Here is a 25,181-nt window from a genome sequence, read left to right as displayed (position 1 = left end):
TTTGGACGGCAAAGAATCATCTTAACTATATAAGCCAATGTCCGTGTTATTCGTTGCAATTCTAATATCTCAGTTAAGTTTGTCTCACAACAAGATGTATTTAATATTTTCGGGTAAAGACTGACCTTCTACACACCAGCTTTCTTGTATTTGCTACCCAGTTCCTCATTACAAGCGGCCTGGTCACATTAAAAATGATCAGTTTTGATAGCACGTTCTTATTTAGAGCCTTATTTCTTGTCAATTGCTTCCTTGTTGTTGTTTTTTCCACTTGCTTCCAGGGCTCCTTCTGCAACTGAAACACAGTCAACGGCTTTACGTAGGCCGTGCGGACTAGATTGTGGAAATGGCCGTCGAATGACTGACATGGAATGTGAATACCACTTTCCTGACACTGATTATGCACAGCTTCAGCAAGATTGCGCATTATGTTGCAAGGTGAGCTATATCCATTGGGAAACCATCCGACTGGTGTACAACGTAATTTCTCATTTTCCAAGCTCCTGTCCACATCCTCAACTAGGAATACTACAGCCAGCCAAAGAGGCACGTTCCCTTTTCAATTGATAATGTAACTCTAAGGACTTTTCAATACTTTCCAAAACAGCAATAATTTCGTTGACAGATGTGGGCGTCAGGTAAAATGTATCGTGTCCTGGAGGCATTCGAGGCAAAATATCAAATGTTCTTGTATCAATGTATGCAAATTTGACCGCGCGCGTTAGAGTAGAAAAGAGAAATTTATCAGAAGCCTTTATTTGCAACATAGGTACCAGACAAGAAGATTTGAGTTCACCGATAATTTTTAGTCTATATATAAACGACCTCTGTTCTTCTTTAAGGGAAAATTTTAATAGAGGAATTTTCATGACAAATGATATTCCCGACATTAAAATTCTGCTATTCGCAGACGACGTTGCAAATTGTGCAGAAGCCGCGAATAGCTTACATTTGCAATTTAACTGTATATCGGAATATTGTGATAACTCGGAAATGCCTGTTAACTTAAAGAAAAACAGAAATCATTGTTTTTCGAAACGGCGGCCCATTGAGAAATGATAAAACTTGGTTATACAAAGGTCAAAATGTGAAGGCAACCTCTATTTATAAATATATGGGTCTACTTTTACCCCCCCCCCCCCAACTTTCTTGGTCAGATGCAAAACACCAGTTAACTAACATTGCAGGCCAGAAAAGCAGTTTCGCTATCAAATCTTATGAAAGACCGTTTGGTCGCTTTAATAACAAAGAACTTTTTAAACTGTTTGACTCTATGTTGGTCCCCATTCTGACATATGGAGCGGAGATCTGGGGTGAATGTGGTCGTGTTACACTTTGTGTGATATATTATTCAAAATGTATTTAATACTGGTGTAAAATTCTGCATTTGCAAAACCATCGCTACCCTAAACATTGTTTCTTTATGTTAAAAACGTCAAGACGATATTGGAAAAATAGATTGGGTAGACAAAGTAAAAGAAATATAATTTCAGTATGTTTTTTTTTCTGATTATAGCAAGACGTAGGCGACATTAATACTTTCAACGCGCAATTTAAACCTCGCTCAATTGACTGTATGACTGTATGAGGGTGTCACCGTTAATACGATCTCTATAAACATGTAGTATCCTTACTCAATCCGGAAAAATATCTTTCCATAAACTTGTTACATAAATTTGTTCGTGCGCTCGCGCGATTTAGGTGTTCAAGTCACCGGTTAAATATCGAAGTTGGCCGGCATCTTTACATAGAAAGAAATGACAGAATATGTGCGTCCTGCTTAATCAACGAGAACAGGCTTTTGTTAGAAGATGAATTTCATGCGTTTTTCATATGCCCGAGGTTCTCTACTGTAAGAAATCAGTTTTATATAGCTTGTACAGGGGCTGATCATACCTACATACCTTTTACAGACTCCTACAGTCAGATAGTAGTTTTGTGATTAGACAAGTGGCAATATTTATTTTTACCTGTTAAAAATGGCGGTTTAATATTGAAATGTGTATACAATTTGTATTAAGCAATGACACCACTGTATTGTAATTAATGATGTATATATAATAGTATGTATTTTGGGCAGGAAGTCTTTATGTACCGAATAAAATTGAGTTGAGTTGAGTTGTTGCTTCACAGGATTGAAATTCCAACTCATTCTGTATTTCTACTTTCAGACATATTGACATGCTTCAGCTGAAATTAATCACTAGTATAGTTTGATGGGTTTGTTATAAGATTCTGGTTCGTAATTGTATGTTTTTGTGTTCTGTGTCATTGGCGTTGACCCTTGGCCATTAAACGGGGTTTATGTGTAAACTTTCGACTACTGTCTTAGTTTTGTGTAGTTTTGCATATACATATTGGAAGGTAAAGGGCACTTGTAAATACTCGTCGCAATTTTACATAAGCGTTGACTTTGAACACATATGTATTGTCTTTGGTCCACCTAACATGTAACAGATATTCGGCATCTTGGGCTACAATTTCGGCTAAGCATTGTTGCGAATAGTCACGATATGATTGAAATTGGTCATTGGCGGTTATGATATGTGCATCACAGTAAATGAATTTGCATATGTTATTGATTATATATATTTAATGACCCTGAAGGAGATGCAACTAACTAAATGCACTATAAATTAACGTTATATATGCTGTTTAAACATGTAAAAAGATAATGGTATTGAAAAAAGATCAGATGAGTTCTGATGAAAACGTATAATTATATTTGTCTTGAATAAAAGAGAAAGGATTTAGCAGTCGAGACCGGGCTAGCTTTTTATGGAACTTCAAATTATCTCTTATAAAACCGCAGCTGCAACCTATTATTTTATTTTCGTTCTCATATCTTTTAAAATCATTAAAATATCCGTTCAAAAATGAATATACCTGTTATATTTAAACAAAGCTTTAATGTGTGATGCGTTTTCCCAAACTATTCCCTCATTTTAATGATAACTTAACCTGTAACCTACCAGTCGGATTACGTATCGAAACGAGCCTTCTGGCGACGCCATTTTGAACTGGACCCAACCATTTTGTCACATAAATTCCCCGCCGTGTGTTTACATACAGGCCTGTATTAATCAATGCAGAAAGCTATTTAGTGTTTCCTGCTGATTCTTTATATAAAGGGAAACAACAACAAGTTTATTAAAGATAGTAAAAGTATATTCATTTTTCGGTACACGTTTATTCTAATTGTTTGTAAATATGCATGAAGTTTTTAAGAAGTACTAGCACATGCATCATGTTAAAAAGGGGTTTCATGATATTCATGTATATATTAATGCACATATCGGAAAGGTAACTAGTAGGCGGAGCTTAACCGCGCCATCGAATGCTTAATTAAACTTGGATATTTTATTATTTAAATTAAAAGATGTTCGAAGTGGCATGAGTAAGTGCCTTTTGTGAGCTTCGAACCCACGGCCTCTCTGGTGAGTGTCGTACCCTTAAAGCATGGCCTCACGAAACGTCACGGGAACATTAGTATACCGGACCATCACCTCAATCATTTTTCCTTCTATGTGATATTAATATTATCATAAGATTTCCCCCCTCTTTATGATATCAATATTACCTTAACCATTTCTCCTTTTATGAGATATCAATTATTACAAGTTGTTGCCAACAAATAATCATAGATTATTGATGAAATAAGCACGACCGTCAAGCAATATTTTATTCATATTTATTTAAAATCATAAATAATAATACACATATACATTAAGAATGTATACACTCTTTTAAAGCCAATGACTCTGTTCTGAATAGTTCTCAGCATCATTAATACAATAAATAAATATAACTACAATATCAATTAAATATAGCACACTTGTTGAATGAATAAAATGTTTTTTTCCGCAGAGTACGAATTCTAATGTTCTAGAAACTAAATCGGTTAATTTCAAAATATGAACACTCCACTTCCCCCACGCCTTGGTAATGGTCTGGTTACCAGCTACCAACTCACATCTTGTCAAACAAAATCCGGGTCACTTCGATCGCATAAACATACTACTCATATAATCAGATGAAAAAGAAAAACTCCGGAAAAATGTTTTCTTTCTTTCAAGGTGCGCATTATCATATAATGTTTGCATTCGCTATGTTCTTAATCAGCCATTTCAAACTTCAAAATCGCCGAAAGGAAAATGGGAGTATCGCAAAATGTACATGATCATGGCTTAAGTCTCGGCCGCTTCACCGGCAAGTGTGGGAGATATTTTGCCGGATCTGGATACAGTGCCGTCCTGCTTGCAAATGCCACACATGTAGGGGCACTCTTCCGGTACATTGTAGTACATCTGGCAGTACCGGGCCGGCCAGAACCTGCAATACCCGGGGTCCCCGTTAACCGGACACTGAGCTGGAAAAAGAGAAAACGATCAAATTGAGAATTTCCAATGTTGTGACGCTATTTTAAGACCTAGTTGCAGTGTTTATATTGTTTTCCCCTACGTCATTGACAATCCGTTTCCATTCGTCAGAACAAATAGTACACACAGGTAAGACATTTAGAACATCAGGCTTAAAAATATAGAACCTTTTCAATAAAGGCAGCAAAGAACAACATCAACGAAAACGTTACAAGCATTACTTACCAAACTCACAGGTGTCCCCAGTGAACGGTTTTCGGCAGCTGCATGCACAGGAAGTGGTGTCAAGGGTTCCACCGTTACTGCATCGCTTTCCAGCGCACGGAGCTAATAGAAATATAAGACTGTATCTTGTAAATTCTACAAAAACAACAGAACGTTTCTTTTTCGTCTATTCTTATAACTTTTTTTTAATATAAGCTTCTCGCAGAAAAAAGGTATCCAAGGTTTCCCCGGAACTGCACCGCTTATCGGCATCGCACACCGCTTATCGGCATCGCACACCGCTTAACGGCACCGGTTTAAGAACAATCAAATTGTGCCTTTAGATCAGTCGTGTTAAACTTGTCCACCTTAAGAAAGACTACTCCAGAAATTATGGCCTATCTAATTTAGAGACAGTTGTCTTTCTTGTGACGATAACTTTTCTGTGTAAGGGATGTAACTTACGATCACACAACCCGCACATGACAGGACAGTAGTCTTTCTTGATGTTGTAGTAACGCTCACAGTCCCCGCACCCGACGGTTCCGCCCTGGCTCGAGCACATTGATTTGTCATTTCCGCCGTCACCGTATCCATGACACGTCGCTGCAAAATTACCATACGATACAAGTGCATACTTCTAATGCTATCGCTACTGATACCGGTACTGCTACCGGTACTGCTACCGCTACTGCTACCGCTACTACTACCGCTACTGCTACCGCTACTGCTAACGGTACTGCTACCACTACTACTACCGCTACTGCTACCGGTACTGCTAAAGGTACTGCTACCGCTACTGCTACCGCTACTACTACCGCTACTGCTACCGCTACTGCTATCGCTACTTCTACCGCTTCTGCTACCGGTACTACTACCGCTACTGCTACCGGTACTACTACGGCTACTGCTACCGCTACTACTACCGCTACTGCTACCGCTACTGCTACCGCTACTACTACCACTACTACTACCGCTACTGCTTACGGTACTGCTACCACTACTACTACCGCTACTGCTACCGGTACTGCTAAAGGTACTGCTACCGCTACTGCTACCGCTACTACTACCGGTACTGCTACCGCTACTGCTACCGCTACTTCTACCGCTACTGCTACCGGTACTACTACCGCTACTGCTACCGGTACTACTACGGCTACTGCTACCGCTACTACTACCGCTACTGCTACCGGTACTACAACCGCTACTGCTTCCGCTACTACTACCGGTACTGCTACCGCTACTACTACCGGTACTGCTACCGCTACTCCTACCGCTACTACTACCGCTACTACTACCGCTACTGCTACCGGTACTGCTACCGCTACTACTACCGCTACTGCTAACGGTACTACTACCGCTACTGCTACCGATACTGCTAACGGTACTGCTAACGGTACTGCTACCGGTACTGCTACCGCTACTACTACCGCTACTGCTACCGCTACTGCTACCGCAGCTGCTGCTGCTACTGCTACTTCTGCTGCTGCTGCTGCTACTGATACCGCTACTACTACCGCTACTCTACCGGTACTGCTACCACAGCTGCTGCTGCTGCTACTGCTACTTCTACTGCTGCTGCTACTGATACCGCTGCTACTACCGCTACTGCTAACGCAGCTGCTGCTGCTGCTGCTACTGCTACTGCTACAACTACTGCTACTGCTACTGCTACAACTTCTGCTACATAATAATAATAATAATAATAATAATAATAATAATAATAATAATAATAATAATAATATCCAACTCGTCGTTCTCAATCGATCTAAGTAAAACTGATACAAAACAAACCTGTACCTGAATTATCTCTGACTCCTGTGTAGCGACACCCAAAGGCGGAAGTGAATGTGGTTACGTTCAACGTAGGGGCTGGCGGTCGACTCGCACCAGGCTGTCCGCTCCCTTGGAAGACAAATGGTATATTTAGATAAAATAGGTGTTACCATGTTTCTGATAATAGATTACAGGATGAACTGCCGTGTAAGTGAACCGTCCGTCATCTCCGTTCGCGATGGAACCAAAACAAACCCATCTTTTTTGCGATGGATTCAAGTCCATCTTCTTTTCCGAGGGAACCAAACCGACCCTATCTCTATTTGCGGGTGATCCGAACCGATTTAATCTTTTATTGCGGGGGAAACAAAACAACACAATTTCAATTTGCAAGTGACTCCAACCGACCCCATCTCAATTTGCGGGAGATGAAAAACGACACCATCTCTATTGGCGGGAGATAAAAACCGACACCATCTTTGTTTGTGGGAGAGGTGGTCTGACAAACCGACGCGATCTCCGTTTGTGGGAGGAGGTGGTCTGACAAACCGACACGATATCTCTGTTTGTGGGAGGAGGGTGGTCTGACAAACCGACACACTCTCTGTTTGCAGAAGAAGGCTGGGGTGACATAGAGACATCATCCATGTTCGTGGGAGGAAGGTTGGCTGACAAACTGACACTATCTCTATTTGCAGTAGAACAAAAGTTTAAAATAATATAATAATAAAAATATTTTTTCTGTTGGAAAGCTTGAAATGTAGATGTACCTTTATTTTTTCAATCAATAATGGACACGTTTACGTGATTCTTGTATGCGGTATGTTGACGTAATTGCAAATATCTAAAAGAAGTCCAATATGGCGGTAAATTGCATTAGCCATTGAGCAAATGCGCGCCGAGGCAGGAACGCGCTGACCTACCTCCACAAATTCCACACATGTAGGGACACTCTGCCGGGACGTTGTTGTAGCGTGTGCAATAGGTGGGCGGCCAGTCGCGTCCACACACAAAACTGTCACTGGCAGGACAATTCACTGAAATGATAAGCGAGAGATTAGGATTTCCGGATGCAGGTGCGCCTGTGCATTTGTCCTCGTAACGTTCTGTGCATTTAACAAGCAAAGAGTTTTGACAAATTGTAACAGAAATTATAATATAGCTTTTATTCCTACATGACTGTGTGGAATAAGAGATTCATGTGTGTCGATAGGTAAAAGGATTAATTGGCTGTATTTATTTGTACTACTATGCTACCTACATAGTTTACACTTGAACAACAACAATAGTTAAGAGTGAATACCAGTCTTCGGCTTAATTCCATATAATACACATGAGAAACGTTGTTTTGAGATAGTGATACTTGTTGTTTGATGGTTGATAATATGATTTCATTATCTATGTGGAGGAAGAATGATTAAAAGTGTAAATCAGAGTTTCACATAGCCCCAAGTTTTATTTTGAGCGTAAAAAAAAATGAAGTGGTTTACCATAAACAGGAAATGTCCACTCAGTGTGGCTGCCTGGAAAACCCCGACGTATACTTACATTGTTCGCATTTCTCTCCCGAGTAAGGGTTTGGACATTCACATTTGCAGGCGCTTGGGTTGAGCTTGCCCTTGTTCAAACACACAAGACCGTTGCACTCTGTAAAAACAAACAATGGAGCATCCTAATTTGACAAAGTCTAGAATAACTTTTCACGTCTTATTTTACCTTTATGAATAACGTTTTAACCTTGATCGTACTATTTCTGTTAATTACCGTCCATTTGATTTTTGAAAACTCTGCTACCTATGTTTAGTACCGTATATTTTTTGTAAAAAAAGCTCGGTGACTTTCAATAACTGATTTAGTTAAACTTAACGCTTAGATAGACAAAACGGTAAGATTCAAACAGTGCTTGGGAATTTGTTCTCACCACACAATCCTTTGTTACAATTATTCGGACACGCCTCGCATCTCGCCCCAGCAGTGTAGGGATAGGCGAGGTCGGATTGCCTGAAAGAGAACAAAATAAAACATCCACATCAACTCAAGCATTTTAACATCATTATTATCTGAAATCTTCGACGTTCAACAAATGGTGTAGATCACCCAGATGGCGCTAAACTAAAAAGATATTTAAAATGATATTAATAAAACAGATTTCTGACGAACATTTTCATGATCGACGATGCTAGGGGCAGACCTTATACATGACATGAATCCATGAATGAATTTTGAAAGATATATTGCTAAAGAGATTGATCTTTGCCACTTGTGGCGTAGAAAAAAGAATACTGAAGGTTATTCGGTCATTCAAGCCGTCAATTATAATAAATTTTATGAATAAAACTGACACTTATTACAATGGTAAATTAATGAGCCAATAAATCAATGAATATATAAATAAATAAACTTATTGCTAAGTCGAACAATGCGTTGAATGAACAAAACGACGCCATAAGTGATTTAGGTAAATGTCGTATGACAAAAATAGACGGACGAACAAATGAACAAGCGAATCACCATACAGTTGATTGAACATTTTCAATCACTCACTCACTCAATCAATCAATCAATCAATCAATCAATCAATCAATCAATCAATCAATCAATCAATCAATCAATCAATCAATCAATCAATCAATCAATTATTCAAATAAAATCAATCAATCAATCAATCAAATTAAATCAATCAATCAAATCAATTATTCAATCAATCGATTAATTAATCCGACATTCAACAAATTCATCGACTAATTAAGCAATCTACGCATCAATTACGCTGAACAGCCGATTCCATATTATCAAAATTTTCCATTCAGTCTTCAAAAATATCTCAGGATTCAATCAAGTATAACAAAGCATTTATGTTCTTTTGTGTGAGGACATATCAATTTACCCGTGGGCTTTTGTACACTGTGAACTATGTCTATTGAAAAATGAAATTCAACGTTTTGAATCGGGACCTATATAATATGAAGTTTAAGACTTCCGTGTTGTCACCGACCAATCGTTTTTAAATGTTTTGTGTAAACACAGATCATGAAACTGAAATATGATTGCAAGTTGCCAATGCTATAGAACATTATTTCAAAATAATTGGAACTTCATTTTAGCTGGACGATAAAATTCAGGAAGTTAAGACATTTGCAGAGAGATATTCGGAAATCTCAGCACTATGAGTGTAAGCTGTGTTATAGATTCGAACGAACTATGAACATGTTTTTAAGGGACGTACGCATCAGTTTGCGATGGGAGTAAGCGTACCGCCTACGTAAGAGATTATCGCTAGCTATGGGGGTTAACGTCAGTACAGGACGTTCGGTAACAACTAAGTGTGATCTGCTTATTGTTAAGGAAGAAAAGCCCGAAATACTAAGTGTCGTACAGGACATACGGGATTTCGCCCGAGACGTTTACGTCAATTACGTCGTGCGAACGGTACGAGTGACAGACTTTGATCCAAGAGACAAGTATATTTGTAGAAAGGTTCTGTTCTTTGTACAAAGTGAAAGTGTCGCATTACAGCGTCACGTACCAGTATGGATGACGTCACTTCCGAATATTGATTACACAAATCGCGGGAGTTACCTTATCTTGAGCATAGACAGAGGAGCGTACGACGAAGATGCCGGGATAGTTAGAAATATTCACCAAAATGGAATCAATTTCCGAGTGGTGACTGTCCCAGATGTTCGCTTTGCGTTTCAATGGTGGCCTATTGTATTACGGTTTATTCATCGGAAACCACATGAAACACCACAGCGCATGAATATTCTCTACACAGAAACGTACATTACAAATCGCGGCGTGGAGAGTTCTCATAATGCTGAGAGTCGTACAAGAAACAGTGTCCACGAGTTTCTGCATTGTCAGAGTGGACATGTGAGAGTTTTTTGGAGCGATGCTTGTCGAATAGAGGACCCGGATGTTAGACTCGTTTTGGTCAACACATCAGATGAATTTCGGATACGTTCGCTCCGAAAGTACATCAACAAGCTTCACCCGGAATCCTTCGTTCTTGTTGATTGGGGTATTGAAGAAGAACTTTTGAAAGAAGCGAAAGTGAAAGTATTCCCGTGTTGTGAATACATGAAAGCGATCTTTCCTATAATGATGCGACTTCAGTTGATTATACCGAGAAGAGGGCTGAAGGTCCCTCTACGACCCGACGGTCCTGTTTTAATAAAAAAGGAGGGAAGTGGGTTCGATGGGCGTTGTGTACGAATCGCACTTAGTGTGAAATGGAAGCCATACACTTATGACGATTTAAAGGAACGATTAAACGGTGTCTCCGTGCGAGTAGAACGACTTTCTCCCAACTCTGACTTATGGGAAACAGTGGCAAGGGACATAACTCCCTCGAAAAATAAATTTGAAGACAAGGTCCATAGTAACGGGCCTTACCAATACCGGGTGTTCTCAATTAACGCATGGGGTGTGGCTTCGGACTTCATATCTTCAAGTATTATACATGTATGAACGAGGCGGTAGTTCTAATTGTAACACTCAATCCGAAATACTCGTGCCGTAAAGTTATATCATTTAAAGAAAAAGCAAACACTACCTGTACATGGAAAACATATGAAGTTTCTGTTGTTTTTAAATGTCGTTAGCGTCAACTTTCTATAAAGGTGTACTTGTTAGCACTCACGCCCATATTAATCACTATTCTAGTTAGTATATTCATGTTCATGCCAAATCCGTTGCGTGTATATGCATCTGAAAAAGGAGGCTTAAGGTTTGTTGGTAAAAACGTGTTCATTTACCACATTACTTCATGAAGTAACACTTAAAAATCTGTTCTACCAGACTCGTATACGTACACGAATCGTTTTGCAATCTCTCAAAGAGCGGCGTCTCATTTCGCTTTAACAGCGCCATGAATTATAAAAAAACACCCGTGGTAGTTAAAGTTCTAAACATGAATAAAACATTGACATGAATACATCATTTTTGAGTGAATTTGACTGATGTTTGTATTGTCAAATTATGATTGTGTTGAAACTGCTTAGAGCATTAAATGCACTGATCTCCCTGTAAGTATAGGGGAAATTGTTTTATTTTACACGTCTGTACTAGCGAATCAATATAAATGAAATTCTATCCTTTCTTTTCATTCAAACTTCCTGAATTTAATTTGCCTACGGTGCAAAATAAATAGTTAAATGCAAACTGGTTATGTATTTACTTTTATTGTAGGAATAATTACAGACTCGTTTTGTAAATTCAAAAGTCCTCATGGTCAAAAAAGCGATTATTGTGACATGTCAAAATCTAATATGAACGGAGCAAAAATCAAAAACTTCACAATGTATTTAAACACAAAGCTACTTAATAATTGTCTTTAAACTTTAACTTTTGTCAATAATCAAGGCACTTACATTGATGTGTCAGATACATGTTACACGAGACGAGAACTGATGTGTCAGATACAAGTTCACGAGACGTACATTGATGTGTCAGATACATGTAACACGAGGCGTATGTTGATGTGTCAGATATATATTACACGAGACGTACGTTGATGTGTCAGATACATATTACACGAGACGTACGTTGATGTGTCAGATACATATTACACGAGACGCACGTTGATGTGTCAGATACATATAACACGAGACGCACGTTGATGTGTCAGATACATATTACACGAGACGCACGTTGATGTGTCATATACATATTGCACGAGACGCACGTTGATGTGTCAGATACATATTACACGAGACGCACGTTGATGTGTCAGATACATATTGCACGAGACGCACGTTGATGTGTCAGATACATATTGCACGAGACGCACGTTGATGTGTCAGATACATATTGCACGAGACGCACGTTGATGTGTCAGATACATATTGGACGAGACGCACGTTGATGTGTCAGATACATATTGGACGAGACGCACGTTGATGTGTCAGATACATATTGCACGAGACGCACGTTGATGTGTCAGATACATATTACACGAGACGCACGTTGATGTGTCAGATACATATTGCACGAGACGCACGTTGATGTGTCAGATACATATTGCACGAGACGCACGTTGATGTGTCAGATACATATTGCACGAGACGCACGTTGATGTGTCAGATACATATTGCACGAGACGCACGTTGATGTGTCAGATACATATTGCACGAGACGCACGTTGATGTGTCAGATACATATTGCACGAGACGCACGTTGATGTGTCAGATACATATTGCACGAGACGCACGTTGATGTGTCAGATACATATTGCACGAGACGCACGTTGATGTGTCAGATACATATTGCACGAGACGCACGTTGATGTGTCAGATACATATTGCACGAGACGCACGTTGATGTGTCAGATACATATTACACGAGACGCACGTTGATGTGTCAGATACATATTACACGAGACGCACGTTGATGTGTCAGATACATATTACACGAGACGCACGTTGATGTGTCAGATACATCTTACACGAGACGCACATTGATGTCTCAGATACATGTTACACGACACGTACATTGATGTGTCAGATACATGTTACACGACACGTACATTAAAGTACCAGATACATGTTACACGAGACGTTCATTGATGTGTTAGACACAAGTTACACGACACGTACATTGATGTGTCAGATACATGGTACACGAGACGTACATTGATGTGTCAGATACATGGTACACGAGACGTACATTAATGTGTCAGATATAAGTTATACAGCACGTACATTGATGTGTCAGATACATGGTACACGAGACGTACATTGATGTGTCAGATATAAGTTATACAGCACGTACATTGATGTGTCAGATACATGTTACACAGCACATACATTAATGTGTCAGATTCATGTTACGAAGTACGTCCATTGACGTGTCAGATTCATGTTACACAGTACATACATTGATGTGTCATGTAACACAGTACATAAATTGATGTGTCAGATCCATGTCTCACAACACGAGCAATGGTGTGTCAGATACATGTTACACGAGACGAACATATCTTTCACAATGAAACTGATAATGATAACAATAATTATACTGTTGGTGAAGGAAACTCACCCGGAAGCGTAGTTGCACACATAATATCGGACGTATCGGGTAGAGGGGCACTCTGCATATCCACACCCGATCAGGTAAGTCCCGTTCTGAACAATCTGAATGAAACATTTAATTTATACAGAAAATTTCCGCATCACTGCATGTGTTGTATTGGTTATGCATTACTGTACAGCCATACACAAACAAACGTGTACTAACATCAAATAACCTTATTTAACGTGTATGTGTACATGGTAATATATTTTTACATAAAACATGTGTTGATGGTAAACGACATTTTCATAAAGGTCAGACATCATCAATCCTGAGTGATTAACGTATAAATGAACATGATAACCACTCACCTGTGTGAAATGTGCCACCTGCCTCCAACCCTCAGGTCCTAGATAGGAGTCGGGCTCATAACCGTACCGGTAGAGGGAGATCTCGTCGTACCACATTTGAATTGCCTCTTGCCAGCTTTCGAAACCAACAGCCACATTCTGACCCACTGACAAACCAAGGACTGGAACACGGCAGGGCTTTTTGTTTAAGTACTTGGTCGAAATAAATAAATCGTTCTGAATTGTAAATGTAAAAATAAATAACAGGCACGTTAGCATTTCTTAATCTGGTTACGTGAAAAAATGATATTTGACTAAACTAGCAATTGGGTTTATCTAACGCCTTTTGGTTGCGTCCAATGTTGTCGAACCAAATTTAAAACCATTTACAAAACCACGAACTTGACCTCAAAATCACCATCTTCTGGTCATAATCAATAAGCTAACTACATTTGAAACTATTATCGTCATGTATCTTGGATATATAAAGCGGAAACTGTTTTCATAAAACAGGTCAACCTGAACTTGACCTTGACCTACTAAACCTACCAGTAAAAATAAATCGTCATCTTTGATCTTAAATGATATGCATACAAAGTTTGAAGACTTCACAAGTTATTTTTCCGAAAATAGGGTTTCATACAAGTGTAACTAGGACCTTGGAACTATGGATAATTTACTATCCACGGCTAATATTGACATCAAGACGTCATTAAGAAATTACTGATCGGAAACCGATTTTCTTAAACGGTCATTGTCTAAAGCTAACTTATCCCAAAATCAATAGGTATCATCTACTGACCATGAAGCAGGTCGATCGAAACATATTGATCGAAATAGAACGAGTGAAACCGAGAACACAGACGCTGACGACGCGGTCCACACGGGCAACGATATCCCTGTTTCGCATGCGAAACTTGAATACGACACCTTATACCCCGTGTCCCTACCTGGTAATTTCCGATCATCGTCATGAGCTAGCTTACACTGCTGGGCCCACTTCTGTGCAACAGCAGCAAGCCTGTCGTCCCATTGCTGTCAGAAGACAAGGTTTATTAAAGGTGGTGTATGTTCAAGGTACCGTTGTATGTTAAATATACCCATTTAGCCCAAGTCATTTCAACAACGCCGAACACTTTACTTGTGAAATATCCGGACGTAGCCTTATTCTGCTTTGTAAATAATACACATTCCCATGTTCCCATGATTGTCCAATCAGGTTACGTCGAAGATAGAAGTGGTTACACGTGTACTTATACGGGTTTCCATTCTACATGGAACAATTGCAGTTTAGTGTTAGATTTGTTTGCGATATATTTCTATAAACTAATACTAATAAGTACAAATAATTTATTTCCAATGAGAAGAAAGTCAGAAATTACTTTCCGCGAGTAAGTGTACATATCAGTTTAAGCGTGTACACACACCATAGTGCACATGTCCACACGTACACGTACAAGTAATGTTTCACAGCCGTTCATCATCAGAATTTGTTTTCAAAATAATATTAAAACCCTAACGTTTGTCAATGCAGGTGATTTCGGAATGAATTACTTAAAATTTCGCATTTTCGAATGTCTACGTTTTTGTCGTCGTTGGCGGCGGCTGAGGAAAGATTAGCCAAAACTGTTCAAATGTTTATGTTTTCTGTACAAGTTCACTTTTACATTGAAATCTGTTATTACTACCAGTAACATTCACTTCCATCAAGCCACAACACCGCTATTTCAACTTTCTACTCTTTGTTATTACTGCATTTTGATGTATTTGTTAAACAAGGGAAACAACTTATTAATTATGTGTAAAAGTTATCGCTCCCTTCCTTCTTATCAAAACAAGCAATTGATTCACAGTTATTGCGTTTTACTACACCATGAAAGCAGAAGTCGTAAATTATAACCTAATCAATTTAGATTTATATGCGGTGTGAGCATGTCTTTTCGCCTTGCCCTGGCACAAATCCCCTTGTGAACAGCGGAAATAAATAATAACAAATACGTGACATCTGAAAAGGATTGTTTGTTAGTGTTTTATAGCCATCACTAATGCTTGAAACTATAGCAATAAACATGAAAGATGGGAAACTTAACTGCACTTTATCACTGACGAGGAAAAGAACCTAGCTGGTTAATTTGATTGAGTGTCTGTCAGTGTAAAGACACTATTAGGAGTACAAACAAATTATAAACAACTAGGCTGATTAAATAAAACATGGTGATCTATTTTCAAACGAAAAATACCTGTCGACTTATGATTTATTTCGCTTAGTTTGAAAAGGAAAGTACGGTGGCACAGAGGTGACACAATATAAACAAAGTGTTGCGGATGTCACCGCAGTGCCATCGTAGAAAACAGCAGAGGTCGAAGAAAAATTATCCCGCCTGAAATACTATGAAAAGGTTAAACAATGACACACCAACCCGTCATATGAACAAAGTACGGTATAGTGTACTTTTGAATTTCGTCAACTCTCAATTCATGTTTAAGGAAATGTCTTTTATTGATGATAAACATGTTCAAGTATGTGTAAAATATAATTTGGCTAGTTAAATGGATTTATCATGACTTTTGTGAGCTCTTGTAATCCACTGGGACTGACACACCAGGGTTATTGAAAAACATATAACTGTAACATGCAAATTCATTGGAAGAATAGTTCTCTCCCCTGCCTCATGCATATTCATTAAAACGAGATTTTGTCAGTCAATCGACCCACGGTTTTTATAAAGTTTAACGGAATTAAGTAGCGTGCTTGCTGACGATGATTCTTCAATAACAAAAAGCATCTTTTTAAAGTCATTAAAGAGCAATTAATTTAAAAAATAGTATCAAAGTTGAGATATATAAAAAGGAGGCTGGACAATGGGTCGGGAATCATTGTAAAACGAGAAATAAGTAGTTGTTTGATAACCCCGACCCCTGTACCACCCATGGGCACCATCCATGCTAACATCTATAACGTACCAAGGACATAAGGTCCGCGGCGGGAGGCTGGACATTTGATCGGAGGTCATTGTGAAATTGGGTGATAAAGAGACGGTCGCTGATCGCTACCCCAACACTGGTGACCCCTGAGCTGTCTGTCAGACAGAGGGTGTGGCCTGGCCTTGCACGGTACTCATCCGTGCACGAGAGCTGGAAAACAAGAGGACGATTATTCCTTAAAAGATATGTGCCCCGATTGACTTACTGAACATGAATCGAGTTTTGCATTAAGGCTGGAGTCGGTTATATATGATAATAAAGTCAATATTAAGGGTTATGTTTTTATTCCGCCTTTTCAAAGAGGGCCTAAATGAGACTGATGACAGTCGGTCAATAGTAAAACAAAAGAAGAAGAAACATGTCTCGACCAGTTCTGCTTAGGTCAGGAACAAATGATACATAGTATTTTATCATTAACTACCCCAAAAGCTGAAGGAAATACTAAGGAAAATCAAGAAAAATATGTTAACAAGAAGAGGAAGGAAAATACGTTCAACTGTTTTCTAGAAGATGTGTGCGTTGTAATTAATGATATACTCAGCGTGCATTCATTTTAAAAGTACACGTTCAATTTGTTTGCAAATTATTAAAGACATATCAAATAATTGCATTTCAAACATCGTCTAGAGATTAATGTTGCATTGCTGGCAATGTATTGTTTATAAAAAAACACAAAGTAATTGACGTATGACGTGCATCTTGTGCTCTGTTTCAACCTGGGAGATGTTTTACCATGTTCTGGCTCTTGTTAACGTTTTAGTAAGCTTTTATTATAAAAACACATTTAATATGATAAATCCATTTAATGCACAACTCGTGCTTTCGTTAATGATTTCAATGTTTATTTTCCATCAAATCGTTAAGCCATTCATTAACCTTGTTTCCTGCAATTAGCGACGTTCAAGATTGACGTATTGTCGTTAAGTATCGGTGAGGCATTTAAAGGCGTGTATTTTATAACGGCAAGAATATTCTTAAAATTTGTTCAAACTGAGTTTTATATAACTGAACATTTTGAACAAGCACCAAACAGAAATTAAAAACTCATTTTAACCAAGTTTTGTAAATCCACGACTTACGTCATTTACATCAATAGCACTACTAATTAATTTAAGTAAGTGTTAACAAAGATTTCTTATTTAATTGCTTGCTATTGTATTAATCATTTTGAACACATTTTACACTAAATTATTTATTTCGATGTCGAATGTCAGTGGGTCCCTTAAACCTTGTGCGTTGAACAAGGGTCTATGTAAAACTTAAACTATTGAAGGTTAAATTGAGAGAAGTATAATATGCGACGTGTTAGGAGCTTAGCCTATTGATAAGCATGTCAACGAGAATAAAGTTCAATAAACATAATACAAAAGCCGTTCCATGATACCCAAAGCGTCACGGGGAGAAAGGGGTACGTGGGGTTTGAGTAACTTTGAATTTTGTTTTGAATTTAAAGCTCGTTCAGTGGTAGTCAACAAAGAACATTTCATTTTCTTTGGTGACTACCACTTAACGACATTTAAAGCTGCACTCTCACAGATATACCATTTTTGCAACTTTTTTATTTTTTGTCTTGGAAACAGCATTTTTTGGCGTAAATATCTGCAAACCAATAATAAAAGATTGCTGACAAAAGATCAGATCGCATATTTTCGTTCGAAAATTAATGTTTTATTGCATAAACCGTTACTAACGGTTTAAGAAAGATGCATGAAACATCAATTTTTGAATTTAAATATAAAAATCTGCGACCTGATTTTTTTGCGAGCAGTCTTATATAACTTGTTTCCATGGATTTATGACTGCTTTTAATCCCGAGTCTATCAACGATACTCACAGCGTCTGGCGGGATGTTGTTGGAGCGGGTGGGGGAGGTGGGTTGCGGCTGGGAAGCAGCTGTCACTCCTACAGTGGTCCGTACGAAGGTGTCTGAAGACAGTGGACATTCGGTCAATAATACTGTTTATCCTAATATTTCAAGTTGACATGTACCAATTACCTCTTGATTAAAGCGTCCAAATCGCCAACATTGTTCAGCTAAATTAGACACTTGTATCAAGGGCCATTACTGTTTATTTAAATCTGATAAATGTCTCAATGGCTACTATTGGTTAGTTAAATCCGATTTTTGTATGATGGACCATCATTGGTTAGTAAAATCTGATAGTGACTCAATGGCTATCATTGGTCAGTTCAATCGTATTTATGTGTCATGGCCCATCATTTTTGCGTTAAATCTGATTTATGGATCATGGCCCATCATTTGTCCGTTAAATCTGATTAATGGATCATGGGCCATCATTTGTCCGTTAAATCTGAATAATGTATCATGACCCATCATATGTCCGTTAAATCTGATAAATGGATCATGGCCCATCATTTGTCCGTTAAATCTGATTAATGGATCATGGGCCATCATTTGTCCGTTAAATCTGAATAATGTATCATGACCTATCATATGTCCGTTAAATCTGATAAATGGATCATGGGCCATCATATGTCCGTTAAATCTGATTAATGGATCATGGGCCATCATGTCCGTTAAATCTGATTAATGGATCATTGACCATCATATGTCCGTTAAATCTGATTAATGGATCATTGACCATGATATGCCACTTAAATCCCTTCACCAATGCCGTATAAACAGAAATTCGCCGATATTGATTGTGACATAACGTGTATTGACACTTCATTCTTACCTCCAAATGAAGATGCGTCAAACTGTGTTGTCATATTAGGTGGAAATGTGTCCGAAACGAAAGTAGTCTCCATACCAGATGTAAACCCACTTCCGAAAGCATTTCCGAATCTTGAGCTGGGACTTCCAGCATCGTTTATATTTCCATCGGAACTTGACGTCGATCCACCTGAAAATGACGTAGGTGACCCAGAAAACTGCCAAAGATTTGACCCAGACGTTTCCTGCGGACCCGTTGTTTGACTAAGATCTATTCCTGGACCATTTAAATTAACAAATCGTCCTTCTCCAAAAGCTAAACCACCTGTACGAAATGGTGTTTGCGACACCGTGGTTTGACCTGACGTCGAAGATGATGCCGGCCTCTGGCTGCTTTCTGAGCCCAACTCTCTGGATCTAACGCTAAAAGGCTGACCTGAACCTACACTGAAACTAGCGGGCTCCTGCCCTGAGGAAGAACCTAAGAATACACTAAACTGGTTTGAACCAAAACCAAGTGGTTGGGTTCGCCTTGAAACCATTCTCGTGTTTGAGCCCCCGTCTCCGGATGAGCCAGTATTACCAACACTCCAGAACGTTCCTGATTGGCCAGAAATCGTGGGAATATTGATCCCGAATGAGTTAAGCATGGTACTGGAAGGTACATTAGATAACCGCTGCTGTGAGAACGAACCGGCTGTCCCGAGAGGGCGTCGTGATGTTGTGTTATTTCTACGAACAACAACCATTCCCGAGGCTTGCTGGGGCGGTTGGGAGGTAAAAATAATTGGTTCAGGGTTAACATTGCCAGAGGAAACGGAATCCAATCGAAACTGTCGCACACTTGTATCGAACGCTGACCTTGACCTTGGAGTTTGGGTTTCCGGCAAGGCGTTACCTTGACCCTGCGATGACCTTTGCCCACTAAATATGACATTAAATGGAGATATCTGATCGCTGGTCACAGTACCAGGACTGTTAGAGGTGATTGTATTTATCACTGGTCCTTTGTTGAAATTGTTCATCAAATTTTGAGTCACTGTGTTCACATTTGACGACATTCTGTCGAGAAGTGATCCCGTATTCATACCAGCACCACCGGATGTGCTTTGCATTAAATTGTTCACTTGATTTTGGACACGACTCATCATGTCTTGTTGTTGCTGTTGTTGTCGTTGCTGTATGTCTGGATTTGAAAGTCTTTGTAGCCCTGAAACAATTAAATAGATAACACATTTTATTTCATTTGTTGCACCGCACGTGTATTACATTGGCTATTGTTTATTATACTTTTTTGAGCAAGGAATGAAAGTAAGCATATAAAGAAACCCTGATGTTCTTCCCGAATATACTATACTATAGTATTTGATACGGTTGATGCGAAGTAATTTTCATTCACTTTGCGATGTCGGATGTAGATTGTGTCTTATAGCCAATAAACAAAGTTATTTCATGAATAATAAAGAGGTCGGAAAAGTTCAGGACAAAAAATGGAGTGGCTGTACAAATTGTACCAGCCTTTACAGGGGAATATAAAACAGTTACATCGATCAATATAGATTTTATTTATTAAAACTGAAGTTTATAGCATTGGCAATGGATGAATTGATATCAAGTTGCTCATGAATTATATAAATATAGCAAAGCTTGGTGTCGAGACAAAAGTATCATTTGTTATGACATTGATTATAATGATAGTTAACAACCGTCCACCTACAGAGTATCAGGTTGTTAATCAGTAACTGTCCATTTAATGGCCATCAACAAACCACTGATGTCCATTTTGACAAGCTGATCATATCATATTAGGAGAAAATGCTCATTAAATAGCCAATGAATTGGTTTAAGTGCTGGTCCATTCTCCGGCCGTATCAATAAGTTGTAATGAGGCAACATACGGGGGCATAAATGCGGGGGGTGGGGGGCGGGGGTACATTTGTGGAATGGGAATACATGCGGTGGTTGGCGGTGGCATACATGCGGGTTGTCTGGAGAACGATTTTTTAATAACTAATGGTGTCCTTTTTTAAAACGTACATTCTTGTTGAATGGTGACCACTTTTGTATTTTGGTCTCAATGAAAAGGGTTTATTGTACAGAAAGAAATTTTAAAATATCATAGCGATAACAATATTACAAATACGCATTTGTTTTGGCATTGTAACATTGCCAAATTATTCACCTCGCGTCCAATTTCAGTTAAAATAATGAACATTTAAAAATGCAATAACTTATTCTGTGATATGTCTCGGTCATAAACTTCAAATATTAGTAGTCAGTTAGCAATACTCTTACTTAAAAATGACGCACAGCTGATATGGTTCACCAAGCATCACGATTTAGCCTTATTGCCAACGGTTCGATGCTATACCAGGCTTATACTTTTCGAGAAACAACAGAAAGAAAAAAAATATATATTAAATTTTTACCATCTTGGGGCAATTGGGACAAAGTTAAGCCAGGCAAGAACAATTTTACGATTACATAATAACACTTTTCGTTTCCGCCTCATACACATTTGCCGCGTCTGTCGTAGGGTATGAAATATCTACGACCTATAGCACTTATAGGGTCGCCGCAGCATTACCACGGTCAGATACTGTAGCAGTCACAAATGCTAGGGTAGACGCAAGGCGTATTTTGATTTATTGGTGAAAGAAAAACCTACGGCTGTCGTAAATCCGTTTAAATGATGGCGCACGGGTCCCTACGGCGGCCGTAGAATTTTGACAAAATACAAGAAACACTGGTATCTCTATACATATATTTGCTCCACGCACGGCGAAGACTGCCACAGGGACCGTACGAATTAAGTGCGTGCAGCGTACGAAAGCCGTGCGTTGGCCTAGCATTTCCCGCAGGGTCTGTCACATACTACAAGGCCACCGTACATAGTAGGGCCTAGGGCGCCCGTGGAACCCATGCAACTGCCGCAATTTAAGGGGGTCCACAAAGTCAATTGTAATTCATAAAATTTTAAGGCAGCCGCACTGTAAACGCAAGGCCAGCGTTAGCCCGATGTTTGGTCGCCATGGAACCTCTCTACGGCATGGCTCCGTGCTACAATCCTGTAGCGACCCCTGTGGCCTGTAAGAGATAGGGATACGCCATACGGTAACCCTGCGGCCACCGCTCGTTTCTTTCAATTTCAGATGCCTATGACCGCCGTATCATAGCAGTAGTGCAAATGTGACTGAGGTCGTATACGCATGCTAGTTATTGAACGTTGTCCTAGACAACATGGTACACAACAGTTACTTGATATTTAAATATCTCGGGTTCAGTGACTTTTACTTGTCCACACTTATGAATTGGTATTGAGGTCTGTAAAAATCACCAAAACATTGCTGTCGACAGAAAGGACAGAAACAAAATATCTTCAATATATTTCTATTTAAATCAAAAGGTTAAAAGTGTTCATGTTGGACCAATATTAACTCATAACGCATACCGGTTTCAGTAAATTAGAATGCGACTGTTCTGATTTTGTTTATAGAATGCGACTGTTCTGATTTTGTTTATAGAATGCGACTGTTCTGATTTTGTTTATAGAATGCGACTGTTCTGATTTTGTTTATAGAATGCGACTGTTCTGATTTTGTTTATAGAATGCGACTGTTGTGATTTTGTTTATAGAATGCGACTGTTGTGATTTTGTTTATAGAATGCGACTGTTGTGATTTTGTTTATAGAATGCGACTGTTGTGATTTTGTTTATAGAATGCGACTGTTGTGATTTTGTTTATAGAATGCGACTGTTGTGATTTTGTTTATAGAATGCGACTGTTCTGATTTTGTTTATAGAATGCGACTGTTGTGATTTTGTTTATAGAATGCGACTGTTGTGATTTTGTTTATAGAATGCGACTGTTGTGATTTTGTTTATAGAATGCGACTGTTCTGATTTTGTTTATAGAATGCGACTGTTGTGATTTTGTTTATAGAATGCGACTGTTCTGATTTTGTTTATAGAATGCGACTGTTGTGATTTTGTTTATAGAATGCGACTGTTCTGATTTTGTTTATAGAATGCGACTGTTGTGATTTTGTTTATAGAATGCGACTGTTGTGATTTTGTTTATAGAATGCGACTGTTCTGATTTTGTTTATAGAATGCGACTGTTGTGATTTTGTTTATAGAATGCGACTGTTGTGATTTTGTTTATAGAATGCGACTGTTGTGATTTTGTTTATAGAATGCGACTGTTGTGATTTTGTTTATAGAATGCGACTGTTCTGATTTTGTTTATAGAATGCGACTGTTCTGATTTTGTTTATAGAATGCGACTGTTGTGATTTTGTTTATAGAATGCGACTGTTGTGATTTTGTTTATAGAATGCGACTGTTGTGATTTTGTTTATAGAATGCGACTGTTGTGATTTTGTTTATAGAATGCGACTGTTGTGATTTTGTTTATAGAATGCGACTGTTCTGATTTTGTTTATAGAATGCGACTGTTCTGATTTTGTTTATAGAATGCGACTGTTGTGATTTTGTTTATAGAATGCGACTGTTGTGATTTTGTTTATAGAATGCGACTGTTGTGATTTTGTTTATAGAATGCGACTGTTCTGATTTTGTTTATAGAATGCGACTGTTGTGATTTTGTTTATAGAATGCGACTGTTGTGATTTTGTTTATAGAATGCGACTGTTGTGATTTTGTTTATAGAATGCGACTGTTGTGATTTTGTTTATAGAATGCGACTGTTGTGATTTTGTTTATAGAATGCGACTGTTGTGATTTTGTTTATAGAATGCGACTGTTGTGATTTTGTTTAAAGAATGCGACTGTTGTGATTTTGTTTATAGAATGCGACTGTTGTGATTTTGTTTATAGAATGCGACTGTTGTGATTTTGTTTATAGAATGCGACTGTTGTGATTTTGTTTATAGAATGCGACTGTTGTGATTTTGTTTATAGAATGCGACTGTTGTGATTTTGTTTAAAGAATGCGACTGTTGTGATTTTGTTTAAAGAATGCGACTGTTGTGATTTTGTTTAAAGAATGCGACTGTTGTGATTTTGTTTAAAGAATGCGACTGTTGTGATTTTGTTTAAAGAATGCGACTGTTGTGATTTTGTTTAAAGAATGCGACTGTTGTGATTTTGTTTAAAGAATGCGACTGTTGTGATTTTGTTTTAAGAATGCGACTGTTGTGATTTTGTTTAAAGAATGCGACTGTTGTGATTTTGTTTAAAGAATGAGACTGTTGTGATTTTGTTTAAAGAATGCGACTGTTGTGATTTTGTTTAAAGAATGCGACCATATCTCAATACAACATAGGCGTTATCAAAGCCATGTCACTTCTTAGCGCTTGTGAACATTTGCCAATGTAGGAAAATAACACAGACTTCACGTACACATAGAAACCAGTGCAGCCGAGTGGGTGACGCCTAGTCGATCACACGATGTGATCAACCCCTCTCCACTAAATCGCTTTATGTTCTGCCTGAGGGAGCTGGTTGTTAATTAAGAATAATTGTATAGTAGTAATAAATATGCATATATTTCTAAGTTATGTAATTACATAGATGGTAATTGTTTGTTTCATTTTAAGAAAATAATATGTATCACCGAGTCAGCATTTATAAGTTATATTCACGAGTTAAATATTTACCTTTTGTGGTAATGAGATGAAAATGCAATCTTAAGTTGCAACAAACACTAACACGGGCTAAAATCAGTGCAACAGGGAGATCATAATTGGGTGGTTCATCAGGTTACTTCACATCGTTATTTAACACTTAATATCTTGAAAAAAATGCATTTTTACAAGAAAAAAGGTCCAAGCAAC

The 25,181-nt window shown here is 38.4% G+C and overlaps 1 protein-coding gene across 1 annotated transcript in view; it reads right to left on the bottom strand.

Annotated features, from left to right (window-relative positions):
- Nucleotides 1-3,668: 3,668 nt before the first annotated feature.
- The window catches only part of LOC128203751 (uncharacterized), a 36,919-nt gene continuing 15,406 nt past the window's right edge, over nt 3,669-25,181 (bottom strand). The window contains exons 3-15 of the mRNA XM_052905290.1: nt 19,405-20,592; nt 18,540-18,631; nt 16,685-16,855; nt 14,671-14,755; nt 13,742-13,902; nt 13,398-13,492; nt 8,281-8,360; nt 7,908-8,006; nt 7,283-7,396; nt 6,384-6,488; nt 5,049-5,189; nt 4,605-4,706; nt 3,669-4,369 (exon numbers count right to left, since the gene is read on the bottom strand). Coding sequence (XP_052761250.1) covers nt 4,188-4,369; nt 4,605-4,706; nt 5,049-5,189; nt 6,384-6,488; nt 7,283-7,396; nt 7,908-8,006; nt 8,281-8,360; nt 13,398-13,492; nt 13,742-13,902; nt 14,671-14,755; nt 16,685-16,855; nt 18,540-18,631; nt 19,405-20,592 — 2,615 coding nt within the window. The 3' untranslated portion in view covers nt 3,669-4,187. The remainder of the gene's footprint in view (nt 4,370-4,604; nt 4,707-5,048; nt 5,190-6,383; nt 6,489-7,282; nt 7,397-7,907; nt 8,007-8,280; nt 8,361-13,397; nt 13,493-13,741; nt 13,903-14,670; nt 14,756-16,684; nt 16,856-18,539; nt 18,632-19,404; nt 20,593-25,181) is intronic.

This window comes from Mya arenaria, chromosome 9 (assembly GCF_026914265.1).
Source record: "Mya arenaria isolate MELC-2E11 chromosome 9, ASM2691426v1".
NCBI lineage: Eukaryota > Metazoa > Mollusca > Bivalvia > Myida > Myidae > Mya > Mya arenaria.
Note: the sequence above shows the minus strand (reverse complement) of the source record. Positions and strands in the feature narration are given on the sequence as shown.